Here is a 22,704-nt window from a genome sequence, read left to right as displayed (position 1 = left end):
AGCAACTAAAAAGTTCAGGGTTTGGGGTGTTGTGGTTTTTTTCTTGTTTTTTGCAGATCACCTCTAAAACTAATGGGATGAGTAGCAGGCTTTTATCAACATGAAATCAGTGTTCATGATTTGGGTATTTTATTGTTAGTCAAACATAGCAGGTTTCTTAATGTTGCAGAGCTTGATAGGTGTATAGTAATCAGAGGTGAAAGTACGCCACTATGGTGTACCGGCAAGAGTAAGCCACTATGGTGTACTCTGTGCTGGACTGGACCAGCTTCTGTGGCAGTGATTTAAAGGGCCCAGGGCTCCAGCTGCTGCAGGGAGCCCTGGGCCCTTTAAATCGCTGCAGGAGCCCTGCTGCCGCTACCCCAGTGCAGTGGCAGGAGGGCCCTGGTGGTGATTTAAAGGGCCCAGGGCTCCCTTCAGCAGCTGGAGCATCGGGCCCTTTAAATCACCGCCGGAACCCTGCTGCCTCCGCAGTGCTTTAGAGGGCCTGGGGCTCCCTGCAGTGGCATGAACACCGGGCCCTTTAATTCGCCCCTGAATCCCAGGGCTCCCAGCCGCCTCTGCAGCTGGTAGCTCTAGGGTGATTTAAAGGCCCTGGGGTTCCCAGCCACAGCCAGAGCCCCAGGGCCTTTAAATCCTGAAAGGCCCCGCCTCTTTCTGTTGAGGCCACGTCCCGCTCAGGACTCCGGCGTACCGGTAAGTCCTTTAAGTTACTTTCACCCCTGACAGTAATGTTGAAGTATTTGAAATATGGAATCCATAACACTTTTCAATGTGCCTGACAGATCCAGCTTCAGATTCACAAGATGCATGCAGGCTTGGGTACAAGTAGACCAGCTTCAGTTGAAGATGTTCAGATCATCAACAGCAAGAACAAAAAGAACTGGGATAAAGCAAGAGAGAGATTTGCTGAAAACTTCCAGGAAGCTAAAACGCAGAAAGATGCATCCAAAGTTATGCCTTGGGTTAGAGGGACTGCAGAATGAAAATACTCAGTCCCAGAGCAGGATAATTCATGTATATAAAGAGTGGCTGAGAGTTTATTTTTATTTTTTGCTACATTAGAAGTTGGGTGATAATAATATACAGCTGTGAAGAATCTCCTCAAGATTCAGAGGTGTATATTAAGATTAACTATAGTCTTATTTGGTTTACACTAGTGTTCACACTTTTTTTAAAAACAAACACAATTTTTAAATAAATAAGCAGTGAAAACCAGACTGATGCAGGCATTGTTTAAAAGGATGTTCAAATGGAAGTACTTGAATGTGATGCTCATTAAGGGAAGGAATTTTCTTTAAATATTTATTTTTTAATACAATAGCCCACTGCAATTAAAACTATTTTGATTTGCTTTTAAACTGTTTTTCCAAACTTATGAAGATTATTTTTTTAATGTTCTAACAAGCAAAAAACCCACAAAACAATGCAAGAGGTTTTTAAATGTTGCCTTTTCCTCTCTTGTGAGCATTTGGTCCGAATTGTTGTGAAACTTAAAGAGGCACATTACAACTAAATTCATACAATTCAGTACTGATCACATGCATCTCAATTTACTCTTCATATATGAAATTAACTTCCTGATATTTTTAACAATCCATGTCTACTTTGTATTTCTAAATACTGTGTCCCCATGAAATAAATGACCACTGTTAGTAAAAGAATAATATTCAGAGGACAGTTTGTAGTAAAGTCTTATTTTCTTCTGTGAAGAATTTGTGTGATGAATCTGTAACATACCATTTAGAAGGGGTATGCTCAGAAACCTGCTATCTAGGAGTATTACAGTATTTATTAGCTTCTTCAGGCTGGCTGTTCTCATACACCCATTGCTGGCAATGGAGTTTATGCCAGGGGGAAAAAAATCAGACTTTCCGTGCACAAGGATTGCAAATCTGAAACTGAAAACTTGATATTTATTGAATGTTCTTAAACACAATAAATGAAATATTGTCAAATTTAAATTGTGTGATTCTTGACATTAACTTATGAGTATGTTGGATGTGGGGGTTCTCTTTAAAATTAGGACACGTTCCTAATCTCTCTCCATTCAGGCTACAATATCCTGATACTGCTGTCACAGTAAAGGAGACCAGTAAGCAGACATAACATCCACCTATCAGAGGGGTAGCTGTGTTAGTCTGGATCTGTAAAAGCAGCAAAGAGTCCTGTGGCACCTTATAGACTAACAGACGTATTGGAGCATCCGAAGAAGTGGGTATTCACCCACGAAAGCTCATGCTCCAAAACTTGTGTTAGTCTATAAGGTGCCACAGGACTCTTTGCTGCTTAAACATCCACCTAGTTTACCAGGGCTAAACTGTCCAACTGCAAGCATACTGCTGAGGCCAGAACAGCTGCTAGTCATTCTTCTTAGCATTTCTTATCATCAGAGTCACCAGAGAGTGTAATAAGAAATAACGATGCTTTGATTACTGGTTAATGTTGTAGTCTAACGCCTTTGTTTAATAATCTGAAAGCAGCTACTGAAAAATGCCTTGCCCAGAGGTGGTATTTTAAACAGTTATGTGTACAAGTGCTTAGAATGGCTATAGCAACACTGTTCAATTCTGTATTAAACTATCTTTGAAGAAATCAAAATATTAACATTAGTCTTTGTACATGTAAATTGAAGACATCACAATTACCAATATAGTTTAGTGCTAACATTTTCCTGTAAGACTATATTCCATAACAACAAATTAACATATTGAGTCATTTCTGAAGGTGTAGCTCCAGAAGTGTGACTTGTATTCCAAGGCATTCTGAAGCTTTTCTTATAGTTAAGGGGGAAGCTTCGTCCTCCAAGTACCTTTATAAAAAATAAATAAATTCCTGGAAAAGTGCAACAAGATACTTTGTAAAAATATTTGAGATTTTGATCTTACATGAAGAAAGTACTTTCCTTGCACGTAAAAATGAATGCTTGCTCATGCATATGCAATAAGAACCTGGTGAATCTGCAGCACCACGACTAAGGAATTATAGACACTGTATTTCTCTGCTGCTAGCAAATATTTACTTTTCAGATCAGTGGTTCAAGCATATAATCATGTTAAATGAGTTATGTTCACAAACAGGTGTGCTTGTCCACTTCAAAGGCCCCTTGAAAATTTTTCCTTTGGTATCTGATCCTACAGTTGTCCTCTGTCAAAGCTGAGATGAACACAGCACTACCTTTTATTTGCCTGTTTCTGCTACCCTTAGCCCTTCTGGCATTAGCAGGAAGATAGCGTATGTGAAGCCTCATAGCTTAGTAAAGGAAAGGGAACTATAGTGGGTGAAAAGGACAAATGAAAGACAATGCAACATTCTTGCAAATCAAGAGTCTTGATAGAAGTATCTGATTTAATATCAAGTTCTGGTTACCACTGCAAAGACTAGTCAGATTTACTGTGAAATGATAGTAGTGTAACTTAAGTATTCAGTTACAACAGAAGCATTTGTTTTCCCTCTTGGATTGTCTTTCCAAAAGTTTGTTGGAACCTGAATCTTAAGTATTAATTACTACAGTTTTAAGAACTGCTGCACTGCCAGTATTTTGTAGATATTTAATAGGTGTCCCACAGTTTGCTTTGAATGTATAAGTCAGTTCTTCAAAGAGGGTTCAAATTGACTAAAAGCTATTTGAGTTAAATGTAATTTTACAGAGTAATAGCTTTCTCTCCACTCCCCGTTTGGGAGAAGAGTTGTGCATAAAGATACAATGTTAGATACGTTTTCATTGTCATAATTGTCCATTTTTTCTATAAATGATCAGTTTAAAGTACTGAATGAACTCACAGAAAAATACAATCATATGTGGGTGAACATTTTTCATTAAGCAATCATCACACTGCATGCAACCTCTTTGTCCTTAAAGGAAACTTGCACAACACCTTCAGAAGACAAGCTTGGAAACCTAATAATTGTGCTAGACATTTACATGGACTATACCAACACACTGGTTCTATGGCTCATTACGACAATCTAACATTCTACAGCCTGCTAACCCTTAATTGCCCACTCCATGTTAAGTTGTCTCCTACAGCAGGTGTGCTTTTCCCTTCTCCCCTACCCCATCTGCTTAATAGTCCCAACTTGTATTTAGCTCAGACACTCTGGTTACCTTCCCCAGACCTGAAGAGGAGCACTGTTAAGCTCAAAAGCTTGTCCCTCCCACCAGCAGAAGCTGGTCCAATAAAGGATATTACCTCACCCACCTTGTTTCCATCACTTTAAAAATAGTTTTCAAAAATGTCAGTTTATATAAATCAATGTAGGTTTGACAGATTCCAGAGTCTGAGTTTTCATAAGAACCTGTTGGAGGAAAAGCAGTATTACTCTAACAAACCATCACTTTCATATTGGGAGAGGAGCAATAGCAAATAAGCTCTGTTAAATAACCACCTTTGTCTATTTCTAAGTGGGTCTCAACCAGGAGTAGATGTTTGTGTGAGGGTATTCAGTGGGGTACAGTACATCTAGATATTTGCCTAATTTTACAACAGGCTACATAAAAAGCATTAGTGAAGTCAGTAAAAACTAAAATTTCATATAGAAATGACTTGTTTATATTGCTCTGTATGAGAGCTGTTGATTAATCGCAGTTAACTCACATGACTAACTCAAAATTAATCATGATTTAAAAATTAGTCTTGATCAATTTAATTGCATGGTTAAACAATAGAATACCAATTGAAAAATATTCAATATTTTTGAATGTTTCTACACTTTCAACTATATTGATTTCAATTACAACACAATACAAAGTATACAGTGCTCTTTATATTTTTATTAAATATTGCATTGTAAAAATGACAGTATTTTTCAATTTACCTCATACAAGTACTGTAGTGCAATCTCTATCATGAAAGTACAACTTACAAATACAGATTTTTTGTTAAATAACTGCACTCAAAAACAAAACAATGTAAAACTTTAGAGCCTACAAGTCCACTCAGTCCTACTTCTTGTTCAGCCAATCCCTCAGACAAACAAGTTTGTTTACATTTGCAGGAGATAATCCTGCCCACTTCTTGTTTACAGTGTCACCTGAAAGTGAGAACAGGCATTCTCATGGCATGGTTGTAGCCAGCATCGCAAGATATTTATGTACCAGATGCGCTAAAGATTTGTGTCTCCCTTTATGCTTCAAACACCATTCCAGAGGACATGAGTCTATGCTGATGACAAGTATCAGAGAGGTAGCCGTGTTAGTCTGGATCTGTAAAAGCAGCAAAGAGTCCTGTGGCACCTTATAGACTAACAGACGTATTGGAGCATGAGCTTTCGTGGGTGAATACGTGCATCTGACGAAGTGGGTATTCACCCACAAAAGCTCATGCTCCAATACATCTGTTAGTCTATAAGGTGCCACAGGACTCTTTGCTGCTTATGCTGATGACAGGTCCTGCTCAATAATAATCCAAAGCAGTGCAGACCAGTGCATGTTCATTTTCAACATTTGAGTCAGATGCCACCAGCAGAAGGTTGATTTTTCTTTTTTGGTGGTTTGGTTCTGTAGTTTCCACATCGGAGTGTTGCTCTTTTAAGACTTCTGAAAGCATGCTCCACACTTCATCCCTCTCAGATTTTGGGTCAAGTGCTGTAGCTATCTTTAGAAATCTCACATCGGTCCAGTTTTTGTTTTGTCAAATCTGCAGTGAAAATGTTTTTAAAAACAAATGTGCTGGGTCATCATCCGAGACTCCTATAACATGAAATATATGGCAAAATGTGGGTAAAACAGAGCAGGAGATGTACAATTCCCCCCCCCCCAAGGAGTTCAATCATAAATTTAATAAATGCATTATTTTTTTGTAACGAGCATCATCAGCATGGAAGAAGTCCTCTGTAATGGTGGCCGAAGCATGAAGGGGCATATGAATGTTTAGCATATCTGGCATGTAAATACCTTGCAATGGCAGCTACAACAGTGCAATGCGAACACCTGTACTCACTTTCAGGTGACATAAATAAGCTGAGCCCACATCAGGGACACCGATCAAGAGACTCAAGGCGTACCTCGCTGGTGGAATGGCGCAGACCCTCTGGGGCACGTACCACCCAGCAAGAACTTCGGGACTGGCCCTGACTATCTCCAAGGGCCTGGTACTGATCCTGGGACCAATCAGGCACCAGAGATCACCGATCGCTGGGCCATCATCGCCCGTCTCCAAGAAGGAGATGGCCCTACTCAGGATGATCCTCCTGGCAACCAGCCCATAGTACCGGTCAAGTAGCGTGAGGTGTGGATAACCAGGTATCAGACGCAGATCTGCCAAATGCTGTCGGTCCCCGAGAGCCCAACCAAGACAATCTCGCTCAGACAGGTCGGCTTCAGGATGCAGCACCAGCACCGGTCAGACAAGAACCACTGCTCACCCCAATCCTCGTCACCCAGTACTGACTACTCTGCTGGTAGCTCTGGCTCAGAGTGAGGTTCCCTGACTGCAGGACAAGCCCCAGTACCGGCAGTGCCGACTACATTATCAGCACCGAAACCTGCCCCATGGCCCTAAGTGCAGTGGCCGGCACCATGATACCCGTGGAATCCCTGGGGGTTCGCCCAACCTTCCCAGGCTGCCCGATCAGTGTTGGGAGCCTCGGAGAGGCCAGTGGCCTCAGTATCCCACCCCCCTCTGGTGCTCGAGGCTTCAGGGGATAAGACCTTGCAGGTCCAGGAAGACCCAGGGGACCAAGCTGCTAGACCACCAATGGACATGGAGGTTCCCGCATCATCCTCATTGGAACCAGACGAGGCTATCACAGGGCCCTCTCACTTGGTTCCTCAGGATAACACCAGAGCACACCAGGAACTTTTGAAGAGGGTTGCTTCTAACCTGGTGCTTCAGGCAGAGGAACTGGAAGAGTCCTTGGATTCTGTTTGATGTCCTATGTTCTTCAGCTCCCACCAGGGTGGTCCTACCCCTTCATGAAGGGGGTCTCCAAAATCACTAATGCCCTGTGCCAGGCCACCTCTTCCTTGGCCCATCTCTAAAAGTGGGTACTTCATGCCGACCAAAGGGCGTGAGTACCTATACTCCCACCCAGCCCCCAATTCTCTTGTGGTTGAGGTGGTGAACCACAAGAGGAGGCAGGGACAACCCGGGGCCAGCCCCAAAAATAAAGACTCATGGAAGCTGGATCTTTTCGGTCGAAAGGCTTATTAATCTTCCAGCCTTCAGCTGAGAGTAGCCAATCACCAAGCCCTCCTTGGCCAATATGACTTCAATATGTGGCAAGCCATGGCCAAGTTCAAAGGGTTGCTCCCTGAGGCTTCCAAGGAGGAGTTCCGAGTGATCCTTGATGAGGACTCGACTGCTGCCTGTACCATGGCTTCCACTATCTCCATGCGGCGAGTCTCTTGGCAGCTCCTCTCTGGGTTGTCCACTGAGGCCCAAAAGTCATTGCAGGATCTGCTCTTCAGTGGTGGGGCCCTATTTGTGGAGCAAACAGACAAGTTGCATGGCCTCAAAGACTCTCGCACCAGCCTGAAAACCCTGGGTCTCTACGTCCCAGCCCTGGCGTGTAAGCAGTTCAAACCGCAGCAGCAGCAGGGCCAGGGGAGCCAGCCTCAGCAGGACCAACCCCATAAACAAGCCAAGGGCTACAAGCACTGGCCGAACTACCCGCCTCCACCCTCTGCCCAGTTGGGCTTGACCCTTAATAAGCAGAGGGCCAAACGGTCATTTTGAGGGTGCGCCCAAGGGTGACCTACCAGACTATTCCCTGGATCCATCTTTTCCCTGTGTTGTCCGACCACCTTTCCCCTTTCCTCCCAGCTTGGACCACTATAACGTCAGACTGCTGGGTCCTCACCACAGTTGAATGAGGTTAGACCCTCCAGTTCCTTTCTACCCCCTTCCCTGTCCCTCTTCAGGGACTGCTCTCACGTGAGTCTCCTCACGCAGGAGGTGACAGGGTTACTACAGCTGGGTGCGGTGGAAGAAGTTCCTCTCGAGTACAGGCACAAGGAGTTCTATTCCCGGTACTTTTTAATCACAAAAACCAAGGGCTGTCTACAGCCCATCCTGGACGTGTGAGACCTCAACAAGTACCTACAGAAGCTAAACTTCCACATGGTCTCTCTGGCTTCTAGTATCACCTCCCTGGATCCAGGAGATTGCTATGCCGCCCTCGACTTGAAGGATGCATACTTCTACATAGCGATCTTTCAAGCACACAGACGCTTCCTTGGGTTTATGATGGGGCCCCACCACTACCAGTTTATGGTCCTCCCATTCGGCTTGGCGACAGCACCAAGGTTGTTTATCAAGTGCATGTCAGTGGTAGCGGCTTACCTCAGGTGCCAGGGTATCCAGATCTACCTGTACCTCGATGACTGGCTCATCAAGGGCGGTTCCAAGTCTCAAGTCCGAAGGGATGTTGCAGTGCTTCAAGCCATGTGCCGCTCTCTGGGCCTACTGGTGAACAACAAAATGTTGACATTAGTGCCAGTGCAGAGGATAGAGATCATCGGAGCGGTCCTCAACTCTACCTGCACCAGAGCATTCCTGCTGCTGGAAAGGTTCCACACGACAACAAACCTCGTCACAGAACTCTCCGCGTTCCCTCTGACTACAGCCAGGGTCTATCTGCGCCTGCTGGGCCACGTGGCAGCATGCACTTACGTGGTCCACCATGGCAGACTCCAGATGCGGCCCCTGCAACAATGGCTGGTGACGGTCTATTCCCAGTCCCGAGACCCCCTGGAGAAGATTGTTGCCATTCCCCAGCTGATACTTACCTCGCTGCAATGGTGGACCGGCCGCAGGACAGTCCTGGAAGGGGTTCTATTCGACAACCCTCCTCACTCCATCGCGTTGGTGTTGGACACCTCAGACCTCGGCTCGGGGGCACATCTCTGCAACCTCCAGACACAGGGGATGTGGTCCCCAGAGGAGGCACAGTTACACATAAACCTCGAAGAGCTCCGAGCAGTCTGGATGGCATGCAGTCTTCTTGCCCCACCTGTCGGGCAAGGTGGTAAGAGTCCCGATGAACAGCACAGCCTCAGTGTTCTACATCAACAGGCAAGGGGAAGCGCACTTGTTGGCTCTCTGGCAGGAGGTGCTCTGTCTGTGGGACTTCTGCATCAGCCACGAAATCCACCTGGACGCTTGACACCTTCCCGGCCTCAGGAATACACTGGCAGACCAGCTCATCAGAGACTTCTCTCTCCATGAGTGGTCACTCCATCCAGAGGTAGCCTTCATGATCTTCCAAAGGTGGAATACTCCCCAAGTGAACCTGTTCACTACCATCCAGAACAGGAAATGGCACTGGTTTTGTTCTCGACAGGCTCTGAGCAAGGGCTCCCTCCCCGATGCCTTCTTCCTGTCATGGTCAGGGAGCCTGATGTATGTGTTTCCTCCGATTCCACTCATCGTCAGGACCCTGGCAAAGATCAAGAGAGACCAGGCGCAGGTTATCATGATTGCCACAGTGTGGCCTTGTCAGCATTGGTTCGGCATGCTCATGAACCTGTCAGTGGCCCCTGCCCAAATGACTGGACCTGCTGTTGCAGGACCACAGTTGGCTCTTACACCCCAACCTTACGTCCCTCCACCTCTCACATGGATGCTGTGTGGCTGAACCTGGAGGAGCAGACCTGTTCGGAAGCAGTCCAACGGGTCCTCCTGGAAAGTAGGAAGCCTGCAACTAGACTGACTTACCTGGCCAAGTGGAGGAGGTTTTCCCACTAGGTGTCTGAATGGCATCTCTCCCTCGTGTTCCTTCATATGGGCTGTCCTGGACTACCTGCTCCATTTGAGGAACCAGGGCCTGGCACGCACTTCCATTAGAGTGCATCTTGCGGCCATCTCCTCTTTTCACCTGCTGATCCAAGGACAGATGGTGTTCTTCCATGACATGACGGTCAGATTCTTGAGAGGGCTGGAGAGACTCTTCCCGCAGGTGCGGGCTCCCATCCCATAGTGGGATCTTAACTTGGTCCTCTCTAGGCTCGCTGGCCTGCCCTTCAAACCACTGGGTTCCTGCTCCCTTTCCCATCTGTCATGGAAGGTCACATTCCTGGTGGCGGTGACGTCAGCAAGACGGGGTCTTGGAAATTAAAGCCTTGACCTCAGTACATGATCTACAAAGATAAGGCTCAGCTGCAGCCCCACCCAGCCTTCCTGTCAAAGGTGGTCTCCACCTTCCATATGAACCAGGACATCTTTCTCCTGGTGTTCAGTCCCAAACCGCACAAGACCAGTGAAAGGGTTCTTCATGCACTGGGCATCCAGAGGGCCTTGGCTTTTTACTTAGAACGTACCAAGCCTTTCCATAAATTGACTCAACTCTTCATTGCTACAGCCAATAGGATGATGGCTCATCCAGTGTCTTCGCAGAAGATTTCCAATTGGATCACCTCATGCATAAGGACCTGTTCCGACCTGGTAGGGGTTCCACTGCCGCCAATTGTCAGAGCCTACTTGACAAGAGATCAGGTGTCTTTGGCAGCCTTCCTGGCACACATCCCTGTAGAGCCGCAACGTGGTCCTCTGTCCACACGTTTACTGCTCGTTATGCCATCACTCAGCAGGCCAGGAATGACGCTGGGTTCGGCAGAGGTATGTTGCAATCTACACATCCGTGAACTCCTACCCATCTTCAGGGGTACTGTTTTGGAGTCACCTTATCTGAAATGGACATGAGCAAGCACTCGAAGAAGAAAAGACAGCTACTTTTTCCATAACTGATGTTATTTTTTGTACATAATTCTTAAGTTCAACTTTCATGATAAAGAGATTGCACTACAATGCTTGTATTAGGTGAATTGAAAAATACTATCTTTTGTTTTTTACAGTGCAAATATTTGTAATCAAAATAAATATAAAGTGAGTACTGTATACTTTGTATTCTTTATTATAATTGAAAATATATTTGAAAATGTAGAAAACATCCAAAATTAAGTAAATGGTATTCTATTATTGTTTAGCAGCTCAATGAAAAAATTGCGATTAATCACTTGACAGCCCTACTCTGTACACTATACACTGAAATGTAAGTACAATATTTATATTCTAATTGATTTATTTTATAACTATATGGTAAAAATGAGTCAGCAATTTTTCAGTAGTGTGCTGTGACACTTCTCTATTTGTCTGATTTTGTAAGCAAGTAGTTTAAGTGAGGTGAAACTTGGGGTACACAAGACAAATCAGACTCCTGAAAGGGGGACAGTAGTCTGGAAAAGTTGAGAGCCACCGGTTTAAACAGGCTACTGTATCAAGTTCCTTATTCAGCGCTTATGAGTCATAACTCACTGAACTGAATGAGAGTGTGGCTTAAGTAGAGTGCTAAATAGGGCTCTTGGCTACAGAATCTACTCCCTCAAACTTATCACTATAAGAACATTTTCCAAACAAATTAAGTTCAAGTAAAACGTCATCTGGCTATGCAAGCCATATATGCAAAGGCAGTATTGTTTCCCCTACAGTTAAGAGAGAAACATGAGTTGCTTTTGCACCATTTTAATCTTGGAGGCTATAACCAGTAAGAACCAGTACAGGATATAACTGCCTTACCTTCTCAGTCCTCCATAAATATTGATGGTCTTTCTCATGTTAACAAGTCCCATACCATTTCACCATCATCAGTTACATAAACATTTTTTTTCCTTAGCACCAGGCATGAAAACTGATGAGTAAGAATACCAAGCACCAATAAATTCCACTCTAAGCATTACTTTGCACATTAGAATGTTTTTTCTAAAGCCAACCACAAAATAGTGAGAGTAACACTGAAGAATATGGAAATATCTGGAGACAGCTATTAGACAAAACTAGGGCAGGGGAAATTAACAGCACTGCCATCATTCACTGAAACTCAGGACAGCATCCCATTCTGTGTATTTTTGGATCCATATTAGTATTTCAGAAAAGGCTCAGCAGTGTCATATACTTGCAAAGCATTTTTCCAAGACACACAAACAACACAGAATACATATGGATTTGTATTCAGGCAGCTGCCCCAATCAGCTGTATCACATGCACATTACCGACTGACCTTAATGGCTGAAAAGTAGAGAGAATACCACCAGGATGAGATGTGGGAGCAGAGCATCTATTTAAGAGAGGATGAACTACCAATATATTTTCTATTATAAGAATATGTATACATATCATCCTCACATTGCCAAGCAGACAGGATCATGCAATCAAAATTTCTGCACTTTTGCTTCCCTATGGTCAACATTTTTGGTGCAAATACATGCGGGGACAGACAGAACCTGTCTCTTCAAACAGAGAAGGCTCAGCAAAGCAGCTAAATAGAGGGCTGTGAAGGGTGCTGATTTATATAATAAATAAAATATTGGTTTAGAACCATTATGTCATGTACATTGCCTATATAACTAAATGTTCTACTGCTCTATTATCTTCACCTTCCCTCCTATGGTTTGTGAATACTCACTTGTTGCTTTTTTTTTCAATTAAAGTGTAAGGAGGTAGGACCTGTCATCTAACAACTTTGTACAGCACCTGACACAATTGTACCTCAATCCTGATGGACCTTTGGGCACTTGCATAATATAAATAAATAATGAATAGCTCAGTGGTTTGAGATTTGGCCTGCTAAACCCAGGGTTGTGAGTTCAATCCTTGAGGGGGGCCAATTAGGGATCGGGGGTAAAAATCAGTACTTGGTCCTGCTAGTGAAGGCAGGGGGCTGGACTTGACCTCTTGGGGTCCTTTCCAGTTCTCTGAGCTAATTATATCTCCATATATTTTTTTTATGAAATGTTAGCAAAAGATACCTTTTTGCCCAGACATACTGTCTCTTGGGATGTTTCATTTTAATGCAGTACTTGGGGTGTATTTCTTGGCTTTTCTGTAGCTTTTTAGGCTTCTTCAGGCACTGTAAAAACCAAATTATATAAGGTAAGCAAAGATCACAAAATGCTATTTAAACAAACAAACAACAATAGGATGCAAGTCTAATAGTGAATAAAAAGGAAGTTTGAAAATAAATAGTAAAAAAAAAAAAAAAAAAAAAGTAACCCCAAAACTGTGTTCAATTCTGCACCGATGAAGCCAATTGGAAAACTCCCATCAATTTTCACTGGAGCAGAAACAGACCCTAAATTTTCATTTATTTATTCCAACAAGGCAGCTGTGATTAGTGCTGGCATTCTACAGTTGAGAGGATCACATGACCTCCTTTGCCCCCTCGCAATTTCCGACTCCGAGCCACTAAAAGTCCTGTGGCATAGCGGGTTGCTCAGGCAGGCTGCCTGCCTGCTGTGGCCCCACACCGCTCCTGGAAGCGGCCAGCTGCTGCTGGCACATCTCTGTGTGCCCCTGGTGCAGGGGAGGCAGCTTTGTGCGCTGCCCCTGCCCCTAGCACCATCCTCACAGGTCCCATTGGCCGGAAACCGGCCAACAGGAGCTGCGGGGATGGTGCTTGTAGGCATGGGCAGCGCACAGAGACCCATCTTACCCCAAGGGGGACACACAGATGTGCCAGCAGCAGACGGCCACCAAAATTCGTGGAGTGGCCCCCCTGTGAAAATTATGGCCCACCCCTGTATTAGAATCTCAGCTTTCATTAATATATATATTTATAGAGGTCACATACCAAAAGGCATTGCAAGGGGGTAGGGGGGGGGAACTTAATTTTTTAAATCATGATTTTAAGCTAATCATGACTTCTGAATGCTTGAGGTGGGCAATGCTGCTCAGTGGCAACAGTTCTCCCAAATCTTGGTTGCAGTTTTCAAAGCTGACTAGGGAATTTAGCTTCACAATTCCTATTAACTTCAAAGGGAACTGTGCAGCAAAATTCCTAACTGCCTCTTGAAACTAATGAGTTATGTGGCTTTGAAAATTTCAGCTCTTAAATCCATTCTCTATATTAAGATACACTTGTAAACAATCCAACTGAGTGTTTTTTTTAAAAAAAAAACGTTTTAACATCTAAACTTCGGGGGTTTTGAGGGTTACTGGCACAAATTGTGAATCCAAAGCTGCTTTGTCCTGAGTTGAACATAGCAGCATTCCTCTACAAACTTCATTCGCTCCATTCCCAAATAAAACAGGATCCAGCTGCAATCTGCAAATCATAATCCCACCAAGTCACGGGTCCCATCTGTTGGCAGTGGACAAGATTCTGAAATAAATGAACTACAGGAAGTATTTCTACTCCCTCTCAGATTGGTTTATGGCATTACAGAGCTGCAGCCCCTTGCTTTGTGCACAGCAGATTTCACTTTACATTGTTTAAACTACTTAACACGTTGGTGCAAACCTAGTTAACAAAACAGGCAGTTCTAAGCAACTCAGAGCAGGCTTCAACCCGGAATTCAGAACTCCCTACAAGCAGCAGCACAGCATTCTGCACATTGTCCCCATCGCTCTCCTTGCCCTCCCCAGGCCTCTGCAAACTCCCACCGACGTATCTAGAGCTGACCTGTACCAGCAGCGTTCACCTAACACCAGGGGAGGAGGAACCTGGGAAACGCTCTGTGCTCTACAGCTGCCGCATGGAGACATTTTCTTCTGCTTGGCAAACTGACACGTCATGTGCTGTGCTTCTCTTAAAGGCGCAATGCTTAATTCCTGATTTGTGCTGACCACACAAGCACATCTAAAGGGGAACTCCCCACGTCATGTAAATACTTTGCAAACCCTGTAAGGTCCCCAAACCAGCCAAGGCACATACATACACAGCAGGCATACGCTGAAAATCTCAAATATATTTATATTTAAAAATTGCTTCCTCCCTCATCTACCTGACAAGACCTGGGTTTGTGGGTCTCTCTCTGCTTAAGTTCCTGGAGTGATGTTTGCCAGGCCCCCAACTATTGCAGGAAAATCTGAGCATCACGAGCTCAGGTCTTGGCAGAAAAGTAGAGAAGGGTTTGGTTTTTAAACATGTAAAATGTTCTAAGAAAATGGGTTGGTAGTTTTTAAGTCTACACATCCCAGACGTGTTGGGGTCTGCAGCAGTTCATGCAGCTGTTTCAGATCTGTCATTTGGAATGTTGTACTGATGAAGAAAAAGCTTGCGAATGTGCCCTAATTCATTATCTTTGGTCATTACTTTTCACAACCTATATCAACTCAAAGCTTGGCTTTATGGGACAGATGCTGGATTGGGGCTCAAGAGAGCTGGGTTCAATACCTCATTGAAACTGAAGATAGCAGGAGCAGAGACAGATGCAGCCTCAGGAACAGAGGTCCCCTGTAGGGTATGACCCCCTGGCGGTGCATAGAGGAACATGGGGGAGGGTGTGGTTAGGGCTCAGGCCAGCCCCCATGCGGGTCAGGGATGAAGCACCACCTAGCTCTGCTCATGACCCCAGCCCCTCACCTGGGGCCCTGGCTGCTGGCCCTTCCCCCAGCCTCAACCCCCTTACTCCTCTTTGCATGTTCCCCACTCCACGGCCCCAGTCTGGGCCCCAGGAGGGAGGCTAGGGTTGCCAGGTAGCTGGTTTTTTACCAGAACACCCGGTCAAAAAGGGACCCCATTGGCTCTGGTCAGCACTGCTGAGAGGGCAGTTAAAAGTCTGGTCAGAGGCGCAGCAGGGCTAAGGCAAGCTCCCTGCCCGCCCTAGCTCTGTGTGTCTCCCGGAAGTGGCTAGTATGTCCCTGTGGCCCCTAGACGCAGGGGCAGCCAGGAAGGCTCAGCGCCCTGCCCCTGCCCTGAGTACCAGCTCCGCAGCTCCCATTGGCCAGGAGCCACGGCCAGAGGGAGCTGCAGGAGTGGTGCCTGCAGGCCAGGGCAACGCGTGGAGCCCCCTGACCCTCCACCGAGGGGCCGCAGGGACATACTAGCCACTTCCTGGAACCACCTGAGGTAAGCACCACCTGGCAGGAGCCCACACCCGAACCCCCTGCCCCAGCCCTGAGTCCCCTCCCATACCCAAACTCCCTCCCAGAGCCTGCACCCCACACCCACTCCCACATTCCAAACCCTTCGGCCCCAGCCCAGAGCCCCCTCCCGCACCTCAAACTCTTCATCCCTGGCCCCACCCCAGAGCCCGCACCCCCAGCCAGAGCCCTCCTCCTGCACCCTAACCCCCTGCCCCAGCCTGGAGCCCTCCCCCACACCCTGAACCCTCATTTCTGGCCTCATCCCGGAGCCCACACCCCCTGCCCCAGCCCAGAGCCCCCTCCCACACTCCGAACCCCTCTGACCCAGCCCAAAGCCCCCTCCTGACCCCAATCCCTTCATCCCTGGCCCCAACCTGGAGCCTGCACCCCTAGCCAGAGCCCTCACTCCCCCGCACCCTAACCACCTGCCCTAGCCCTGAGTCCCCTCTCGCACTCCAAACCCCTCATCCCTGGCCCCAGACGGAGCCCTCAGCCTCTCCCACACTCCAACCCTCTCCCCCTGCCTGGTGAAAATGAGCGAGGGTGGAGGAAAGCAAGCGACGGAGGAAGGGGGGTTGGAGTGAGTGAGGATGGGGCCTCAGGGCAGAGCAAGGGTGTTTGGTTTTCTGCAATCAGAAAGTTGGCAACCCTAGGGGAGGTGCAGACTGGAGTAAGGGGGGGGGGTTGACCCTGAAAAGTTTGGGGACCACTGCTCAGGTGGTACTGTAGCATTTGTGGGGGTTGGGAGAAAGGTAAGGTGAACTGTTTTCCAGCTCTCTCCAGGCCTACAACAGCGTGGGATGCCCTCCCTCGCTTCCCCTATGGGAGCACTAGGATCCAGGCAGTACCAGTGGCAATGGAACAGTTTTTATAATGGGGGGTGCTGACAGCCATTGAACAAAACTGTAAGCCTTGTATATGATGGAAACTACTTCAAGCCAGGGGGTGCTGCCACACAGCACCCCTCATTCTAGCAGCCCTGTGCAGTACTCCCTGGCGCTTTGTGGACTGGGAGAAGAAAGCGGTGTTCCCAACTCACAATTTTATCACAAGTCTTGCCATATTCAATGTTTTTCTAATACCCAGCTCCTGGATGCTTGTGATTAGGCGAGCATCTCCACTTTAATGAAAAAGAAAGTTTTTAGCTCTCATGATTGAAAAGCTTCGAACTGTGACCCACGTGCATCCTGAAAGCTTGGAAACCAAAAGACAAATAAAATGAGCCCCAGATTTTTTTCTTTTATCTCATGATTTTTGAGGCCTCATCCATGATTTTTTAATGCTTCTTGTTGGCAATACTGAGTGAGAAAAATTCCAGGGAGGAGCCAGCCCAAAGTACAGAAGCAGCCTCACCAGGTGCTGCAGCAGGGACTGGCGATAGTGAGTGTCAGACTGCTTTCCACAGCTTTCACTCTGGATATTCTTCCCCCCTGGCTGCCTGCTCCAAACCCCTTGCAGTCTCTTCACCTCAGCCTCACTCCCCTTGCCCTCCATGCTTACGCTTGTCTCCCTCCTCTTACCAAGATATATGGTGAATTCTCTATTTCTTGATGTCTTCAGCTCAAGACAGGATGCCTTTGTGGAAGACATGTGTCAGTGATACCCAAGTTACTGGGCTCAATACAGGAGTAGCTGGGTGAAATTTAATGGCCTGTGATAATCAGAAGGTCAAATCAGATGATCTAATGGTGTGTTATGGCTTTAAAATCTATTAATCCCCTATCCTGATCTCTCATCCCCTCACTTCAACATCCCCTCTCCGTTTCTTTGTCTTTCAGTTTAACTAATCTCTTTCCCCCCAAAAAAGTTTGTTTTTTTTAAAAATAAAATTGTAGCACTAACCTGACATTTGCCACTTCACATTGTTCTGCTTGTGTGTTATAAACTTCCCCCTACCCCTCGTCTGTCTTGTCTCATTAGATTGTAAATTCAACAGAACAGTTTAGCATTTGTATGATGTCTAGCACAATGGAGCCCCATTCTCGGTGAGTCTGTAGGCATTACCATAATACAAATAAAAGTAATAATAACAGTAATAATTTTCTGCCCCATGACCTTGGGCAAGTCACATAATCTTGCTGCCTTACAAAGATGTTTTATTTTGGCCGGGGGGAGGGGGGGGGTGTATGTTTGTTTCTGTCGAGGGCCTTGAGATCCAGGTTCTTTGCAGAGTTTCCTGATAGGATTGTTGTGTGAAAAATGGAGATTATGGTTGCATGCCCTGTTTGATTATTATGGATTTTTATTGTGGGGGCCTTTACAATGTAATAATAAATTATCTTAGGGAAGGAAATGGTATGTGCAGTGGATTTGGTTTTGGGTGTTTTTTTCCAGGGCACAGATAGTTGGGTGAGCCAGTTCCCTTCCCATCCCTTTAGGATTTAGGGTTCGAGGAACTTATTAGGGAATGGAATGTACAGTTGATAGGTAGATGTTTTCTGACAGGGTTGTTATTTAGTTGTATAAATACTTTTTTGAGAGCTTTCAACTGTCTTTATATAGCAACAATTTGGTTTTGGAATTTATCATTTTTTGAGTTGTACGATATGCTTCATGAGGCAATTGTAGATTCTTTAGAATAGCTTTCGTTAGTACACTTAGGTAGTGTTACAATATTTTTCTTTATTTTATTTTTATTTTATCAAGTGTTTGGGGTCTTTTTAGCCTTTTCTAGGCAACTTGAAGTCCTTGGGGAGCATGATGGGTTAATATATTCCACCGGTGTCATGGATTAACAAATTCCTCAATGGGGCTTTGATAGCCCTTCAGATGTATCTAAGTATTCTCTATATGGAGTACTCCTTAGGGGCTCTGCCACATCCTCAAATCCTAATTCATTTTTATCTCAGACCTCAGGGCAAATTCCCATTAGTCTTGAATTGGAATTTGGCCTAAGTACTGAGTAAAAACTGAACAAGGATTTCAGAATTTGGTTTAAGGATTGTAATCATTCTCTGCTATGGCAACTGCTTTTTCCCTCCAATATTTTAGCTGGTTTCAAAACTAAGGTTAGCCATTTTGTACCTGACAGAGATTTTGCTTTCTCCCCAGCTGTGTATATCTGCGCAGGAGACTGAGGGAAGGTTCTAAAAAGATTTACACTTTAAAAATTGTGCTGAGATTTGATTTGTATGCTATTTTCTTCGGCAGTCCCATAGCTTGTGCTCAAAAAGCACTGGCTTTCCTCTAGATGCTATCTGTGGAAAATTCTAAACCCCAATAGTCACCATTTTAAATTACATTTTAGATTTGAAGCTTAGTGAAATTGTTTTCACCATCAGAAATAATGATTAGAAGGCTTGATTCAATGTCATATATTGTAAGGTTTAGAAAATGATGAAATGTGTGCATATTTAGGAAGACTATCAGTTTTAATTCTCAGCACCCTTTCAGCCTTCTGTAATTGTTGACGTAGTATTATTATTAGCTGCCACAACTAATTTAGCTAAGCTGCTGTGAAGTGTGCCTTTCTTTGTAAGGATGTGTTCTCCTTGGGACTTTAACTGTTGTGTTATGTAATTTTGCTCTCTTTTTTTTAGTTTTTATTTGTTTTGCTTTGGGAAGGAAAAGATTATGCCACGTGAATGTGACAAAAATGAGTCACATATATGGGATTTGAAATTCTGGAAGCTAAAACAGCTTGCAGATTGAGTGCTCCAAAAAACAGGAGCCAGCTCCTCAACTGGTATAATCAGCTCCAATGACTTCCATAAATACATGCTGATTTACACCTGTTGAAGATCTGGCCCCAAATGTTCAGAGACCAATATTAGTAAATAAATAATAAACTGAGCAGATGTTGAAATACACACACCCGCTAACTCTTCATACCACTGAAGAGATTAAAATATTTGTTCCTGGCATCAGAAGAACAACATGACCACAGACAAGAAAATCTCCCCATCACCCCCACCTCCTTGATTGTCCAAATCACTGTAATTAGCTAAGGAAGAACATTCTATTCTTACATGTTTAGAAGCCATGAAATGTGTGTGCACCTAAATGAAGCATTTGCCCCCTGCTTGGATTCTGAGATTTTGGAATGTCAACTTAGAGCTGTGATAATCATAATGATTTACCCAGTCACAGTCCAATTACAGAAATGTTTACAAAAGTCAGTATGGTGTCTGATTTTCAAAACACTACTAGTCTAAGATTGTGCAATTCTAATTTGAATGATTACATGTTTTAGTCTTTTAAATACAGTTAAAAATAGTCCAGAGCTTTAAAACAGATAAAGCCGACACCTGAAGTGATTTGATTTTGATTGGCTTCATAAGAACATAAGAATGGGCATACTGGGTCAAACCAGTGTTCCACCTAGCCCCATGCCCTGAGTTCTGAAAGTGGCTAGTGCCAGATGCTTCAAAGGTAATGAACAGAACAGGGCAATTATTGAGTGATCCATCCCCTTTCATCTAATCCCAGGTTCTGGCAGTTGGAGATTTAGGGACACCAAGAGCATGTGGTTGTATCCCTGACCATCTTGGCTTGAGATGGGGCAACCAGAACTGTATGCAGTATTCAACATGTGGGCGTACCATGGATTTATATAGTGGCGTTATGATATTTTTTGTTTTATTATTTATCCCTTTCCTAATGGTTCCTAACATTATCTTTTTTTGACTGCTGCTGCACATAGAACAGAAGTTTTCAGAGAACTATCCACAATGACTCCAAGATCCCTTTCTTGAGTTGTAACAGCTAATTAAGCCCCATCATTTTGTACGTGAAGTTAGGATTATGTTTTCCAGTGTGCATTACTTTGCATTTATCCACAGGTGCTGTAACTCTTCACAGTCAGTTTTGGACTAAACTATCTTGAATAATTTTGCATCATGTGCAAACTTTGCCACCTCACTGTTCACACCCTTTTCCAGATCATTTCTGAACATGTTGATCAGCACTGGTCCCAGTACAGATCTTTGGAGACCCCGCTATTTACTGCTCTCCACTGTGAAAACTGACCATTTATTCCGATCCTTTGTCTCCCATCTTTTAACCAGTTACTCCATGAGAGGACCTTCCCTCTTACCCCATTACTGCTTACTTTGCTTAAGAGCCTTTGAGGAGGGACCATGTCAAAGACTTTCTGAAAGTCCAAGTACACTATATCAACTGGATCACCTGTGTCCACATATTGGACAATAGATTGGTGAGGTATGATTTCCCTTTACAGAAGTCGTGATTGTTCCCCAGCATATCATGTTCATCTATGTGTCTGATAATTTTTTTCATTCCTATAGTTTCAACGAATTTGCCATGTACTGAAGTTAGGCTTATTGCTCTGCAATTGCCAAGATCGTCTCTGGAACCTTTTTAAAAAAATTGGAGTTACATTAGCTATCTGCCAATCATCTGGTACAGAGGCTGATTTAAGCAATAGGTTACATACTGCAGTTAGTAGTTCTCCAATTTAATATTTGAGTTCTCATATTTGAGAACTCTTGGGTGAATACAATCTGATTCTGGTGACATTACTGTTTAACTTATCAATTTGTTCCAAAACCTCCTTTAATGACACCTCATTCTGAGATAATTCCTCAGATTTGTCACCTAAAAAGAATGGCTCAGGTGTGGGTATCTCCCTCACATCCCTGCAGTGAAGACCAATGCAAAGAATTCATTTAGCTTCTCTGCAACAGACTTGTCTTCCTTGAGTGTTCCTTTAGCACAGGGGTCTCAAACACGCGGCCCCCGGAGTTATTTCCTGCGGCCCACCATAGGCTCTGACTCTGGCGGCAGCCAAGCTCCCTCCTCTTCCCCTGCCCCCACCAACTCTTCTCACCCCAGCACGCTGCGTCCCTGCTCCTCCGCCTACTTCCCAGCATTTCCCACTGCCAAACAGCTGTTTGGCGGTGCTTAGGACTTTCCAGGGGGGGAGGAGCGGGGATGCCACTTGCTCAGGGGAGGAGGCGAGGCAGGGGTGGGGATTTGGGAAAGGGGTTGGAATAGGGGCAGGGAGGGGGCGGAGTTGGGGCGGGGACTTTGGGGAAGGGGTTGGAATGGGTGCGGGGAAGGGGTGGGAAGAGGCGGGGCCACATGTTTGAGACCCCTGTGATAGACTGTTAGGGGCACCAGGCATTATCCCCCATCACCCAGGGGGTCTCTCTGTTAGGGGTGCTGGGCACCCAGAGGTCCCCCACATTGCCCGGGGTCTCTCCGTTGGGACACTGGACAGTTTCTGTGACGAAGTAGAAATTTTCTGTAACATTTTTATAATTCCTAGGTGAGCCTCTGTTTCCCTCTCTACTTTGGGCTGTGACGGGGTGTGTGTGTGGATGGAAAGGGTTATGCAGTGCAGGAGAGAGTCAGCACCTATGGCGGGCCACAGGAAACGGCCCGTGGGCCGCGTGTTTGAGACCCTTGGTGTAGATCATCATCAGAGTTACTGATCACATAAGAAATAGTTACAGGTGTTTATATTTTATTAAAACCCCTCTTCGCATTACAATTTTTAAAAAAATTAATACATTAACTTTTAATAGCATATTATATTACTCTTCATTTTTTTCATTTTTGACTATACTTTTGTATTGTTGTATGAAAAGGTTTCCGTGATGCAGCCCTCGGGCCAATGTACTAGTCCTCATGTGGCCCTCGTGGTGATCTGAGTTTGAGATCCCTGCTTTAGCACCTCCATCATCCAGTGGCTCCACTGATTGTTTGGCATACTTCCTGCTTCAGATGTACTTGGAAAAAAATTGTTTTTGCTGTTAGTTTGTGTCTTTTGCTAGTTGCTCTTCAGATTGTTTTTTGGCCTCCATAATTATACTTTTACGCTTGACTTGCCAGAATTTATGCTCCTTTCTATTTTCCTCGGTAGAATTTGACTTCCAGTTTTTGAAAAGTGCCTTTTTGTCTCTAACTGTCTCTTTCACTCTGCTGTTTAGCCATGGTG

At 44.9% G+C, this 22,704-nt stretch overlaps 1 protein-coding gene, 1 long non-coding RNA gene and 1 other non-coding gene across 5 annotated transcripts in view; 1 reads left to right on the top strand and 2 right to left on the bottom strand.

The window, feature by feature from the left end:
- Positions 1-1,958, top strand: part of AGGF1 (angiogenic factor with G-patch and FHA domains 1) — a 40,610-nt gene extending 38,652 nt beyond the window's left edge. For all 3 annotated transcript variants that reach the window (XM_039544048.1, XM_039544046.1, XM_039544047.1), the window contains exon 14: positions 786-1,958. In XM_039544048.1, the coding sequence (XP_039399982.1) occupies positions 786-986 (201 nt within the window). In that variant the 3' untranslated portion in view covers positions 987-1,958. The remainder of the gene's footprint in view (positions 1-785) is intronic.
- Positions 1,959-5,896: 3,938 nt separating this feature from the next.
- LOC120407837 lies at positions 5,897-14,528 on the bottom strand. The gene is made up of 4 exons (XR_005600274.1): positions 14,398-14,528; positions 12,746-12,846; positions 8,286-8,408; positions 5,897-7,421 (listed from the first exon to the last, which is right to left on the bottom strand). It is a non-coding gene; the product is annotated as an uncharacterized LOC120407837 (long non-coding RNA).
- Positions 11,393-11,531, bottom strand: LOC120408810. Its single transcript, XR_005600986.1, has one exon. It is a non-coding gene; the product is annotated as a small nucleolar RNA SNORA47 (small nucleolar RNA).
- Positions 14,529-22,704: the final 8,176 nt, after the last annotated feature.

The sequence above is a fragment of the Mauremys reevesii genome, linkage group 6 (assembly GCF_016161935.1).
Source record: "Mauremys reevesii isolate NIE-2019 linkage group 6, ASM1616193v1, whole genome shotgun sequence".
Classification (NCBI taxonomy): domain Eukaryota; kingdom Metazoa; phylum Chordata; order Testudines; family Geoemydidae; genus Mauremys; species Mauremys reevesii.
The sequence above is the reverse complement of the archived record's forward strand: the minus strand, read 5'-3'. Positions and strand labels throughout refer to the sequence as shown.